The 3,443-nt window shown below is 42.0% G+C and overlaps 1 protein-coding gene across 1 annotated transcript in view; it reads left to right on the top strand.

Annotated features, from left to right (window-relative positions):
* Nucleotides 1-3,443, top strand: part of LOC121923736 (zinc finger protein RFP-like) — a 9,287-nt gene that overhangs the window by 3,178 nt on the left and 2,666 nt on the right. Inside the window, exons 4-5 of the mRNA XM_042454453.1 lie at nucleotides 2,033-2,113; nucleotides 3,134-3,315. Coding sequence (XP_042310387.1) covers nucleotides 2,033-2,113; nucleotides 3,134-3,315 — 263 coding nt within the window. The remainder of the gene's footprint in view (nucleotides 1-2,032; nucleotides 2,114-3,133; nucleotides 3,316-3,443) is intronic.

The raw sequence follows: 3,443 nt of genomic DNA, 5'->3' as shown, positions 1-3,443 counted from the left end.
GTTTTTAATTGTCATATTTTATATTTTACTGTTGTTAACCGCCCGGATTGGTTTGCCAGAGGGCGGTATACAAATAATAATAATAATAATAATAATAATAATAATTATTATTATTATTATTATTTTTGTTCCCTAAACCTAACTCTCTGTCTGATCTGTTGATTGTTCTTCCTGTATCAAACCCACAAAGACAGAGTTGCCCTGAATGTTCTCCAAGTCACACTTTTACATTTTCAAGCATATTTTGCCAAACTGACAACCAGTTTTATGCCTGTATTTAGGCGAAAGGCTGTAAGACCCAAGGTTTGTAGCCAGTAACAAAACACCATTTCAGATTTTTAACATAAGCCATCTGAAGCATTAGCAATCTTGGCTTCTTTCAGTCCCCTGTAGGAATCCATATTATCTCCTACAATGTAGTATGAGTTTGCTCCCAACCTACCAGGTGCATTCCCTTCTGCCCCATTCAGCTCCTACTTTGTTTTCATGGGGAAATTTGGAAACTTATTGCTTCTTTGTTCCTTCCACCTCATCTACCATTGCTTGCAAGAGGCTGAATCCTATTCTTTAAACTCTTTAGAGGTGGGAATGCTCTGGCTTACAGGCTGTGTGCAGTGCAGCTCTATTTTTTCATATATTCTGTTTTATATTGCTTTTTTTAAAAAAAAATTCTCGGGATCATTTTCAGTAGTGAAAGTCATAATCATAATCAAATATTTATTTATATCCCCCTTTCCCTTGTGAGGATCTAACAACAGTCCAATATAACATTTAAAAACAGTAGTAACATGATCCCAATCCCCTAACCCTCCCTCGTTCTGCTAAAATACAAATAAAACGTCATACTATGTAATAACAGTAGCACTATCTCACATTACACCCAGTTGCATAGAGAAAATATCTCAAAACCACTTACACACCAGTTTCACTGATTATCCCTGCAGAGACCCTGCAACTTTTTTAAATGGCCAAAACATGAATAAAATAGTGGCCGGATAAAAATTCTCTTTCCCTCTCTTTTTCACTCTCACACACACTTTGGGTAGTTTCCACCCCTGGTTTAGACCCAACTAGAGTAGACCGAATCAGCTTTTGAATGGCAAATCAACAGATAGATCAGGCCTGCACAACTGGCTGCACATGGCCCGCCAAAGGATGTGGGATTATTTCATGGCTCCTCCACTGCTTGGCCTTCTCCTGAGGAGAGGATCAGGCAGTAGAGGAGGAGGATGGGCAAATGCTTGCCAAATAAGGCTCCTCCACCATCTGGCTTTCTCCTGAGGAGGAGGCTGGGCAAATACTTCCCGTACAAGGCTCCTCCACTGGTTGGTTTTGTCCTAAAGAGAAGGCTGGGTGGAGGATGAGGATGAGTGAACACTTGCAATGCTCCTTTGTTGCTTGGCTTTCTCTTGAGGAAAGGGCCAGGCAGAGGAGGAGGATGACAGAATTAATATTAATAATAATTAAAATTTATTAATTAATATTTAATTAAAACCTGTCTGGCCCAAAGAAGCTAACCTATTTATGTTTTGGCTTACTGCCTTCTTACTGCCAAATTGTGAAGTGTGGAACAGGTAGGAATGGAGAAGTATCCAGTTGTGGTCCCATAGCCAGATGCAAAATGATTAGAGCTGGGTAGAGATCCACCAGGACCCTCTAGAAGTCTCAGTGCTCTTGTAATCATTTTCCATCTGGCTACAGAGGCATATTCAAATGCTTCTCCGATCCTACACATACCTCATGAGACATGGAAAACCATGTTGGAGGTAGAGGGATTCAGAAGCTGTATGGTAGGTCCATGGAGGGGGGGCTTTGGGTGCTGGCGAGGAAGGGAATGAATTAATAAATACCATCCTCCACAGCATCCCCAAAAAAGACATGCAGAGGTGTAAGAGATGTGTGTGTGTGTGTGTGTGTGTGTGTGTCCCTAAAAGGATACCAGGCTCTGAATGTAACTTAAGAGTCAGCATCAGTTTTGAGTTACCCAATTGACCCACATTTTGTCATTCATTATCGTTCTTATTCATTTAAGATGAAATGGCTCTAATAATGAAAGGAAGAGGAAGAAAGAGATTTAAAAGAAGCTTATCAGAGGAACAAAAAGGCAACAGAGGTAAGGTCTGAAATGCAAACCTGTAATAACTAGCAGAAGACAGAAGTGTGATTTAGTCCTTCCCTATGCATCAGATAAAATGGAGAAGAGCTGTCAGGAAAACCAAACGTATTAATTTCTCTGATAGTTGAGTTCATATCCCACTTTTTGTCCAGTGAATGAAGTTAAGGTAGTGCATTCCTTCTCATTTTGTCTTTGCAATGCTTTATTCCCCTGTTCTCCTCCTCCACTTCATCCTCAGGACAACCCTTGTTCCCCTTCTGGGGGTCCTGCCCCACCATTTGATGACCATTGCTGTAGAGGGTAAGGTCTCTTGGGATGGTTCATTCACAGGGTTGCCAGAAGCCAAGGTCAACTCAATGGCAGTTGACAACAGAATTGTTTGGTGGGTCTCAACACCCTAAAGGCACCAGATCCCATCTGATCTTGGAAGCTAAGCAGGGTCAGCCCTGGTTGGTACTTAGATGGGAAGCCATCCATGAATACCAGGTGCTGTAAGATCTATTTTTACAGGAAGGAACTGGCAAAACCATCTCATGATTATTCCTTGCCTTAGAAAACCCAATGAGGTAGCCATAAATTGACAAAAAATTTGTCCCATCCTTTTCCTGTTTGTATTGCACGGTTGTGAGAAGATCTTCATACAATATCACACTTATCCTGTCAGTGCCCCATCAGTAAACTGTGATTGACTGCGATCGTGCAAAAGACTTGTATCTGACGTCGCCCTGATTCTGTCATTGTCCTGTCAGTGAAGTGGAATTGTCCAGTCCTTGCTCTTCATTTTGTATTAACGGAGGAACACATTTATGCAATTCCACTTCACTGACAGTTTAATGACAGGATCAGCGCAAATGTATGAATGTCTTTTGAGCAATCTCTGTCATGGATGGGATTAGGACAGGTTTCACTCCCTTCCCCTATCTGATAATCTTCATTGTTTGGTTCTTATATAGGGAAGAGCTGTGTATACAAATTACTGTATTCTTTTTCTTGAACTCTCTTCTTTCTGTCCTGCAGTGCAAGTTACTCTGGATCAAGACACAGCCTTTCAGAATCTCTGGATTTCTCCAGACCTGAAGAAGGTGTGCCATGTCAACTTTATTGAGCCATTGCTTGAACGTCCTAGAGGATTTAAATGTTCGCACTGTGTTCTGGGCCGTCAGGTTTTCTCTTCAGGGAGGCATTATTGGGAGGTGAAGGTGTGTGGATTGGGGCGGGAATGGGCTCTTGGAATCGCCAGGGCATCTGTGACTAGGTACTATCCTGTTCGTCCTCCTCCCGAAGGGGTCTGGGTGGTGGGAAAGCGCTGGAGAAATTCAGTCTGCTC

The sequence above is a fragment of the Sceloporus undulatus genome, chromosome 2 (genome assembly GCF_019175285.1).
Source record: "Sceloporus undulatus isolate JIND9_A2432 ecotype Alabama chromosome 2, SceUnd_v1.1, whole genome shotgun sequence".
Lineage (NCBI taxonomy): Eukaryota > Metazoa > Chordata > Lepidosauria > Squamata > Phrynosomatidae > Sceloporus > Sceloporus undulatus.
This window is presented reverse-complemented; position numbering and strand designations above follow the sequence as displayed.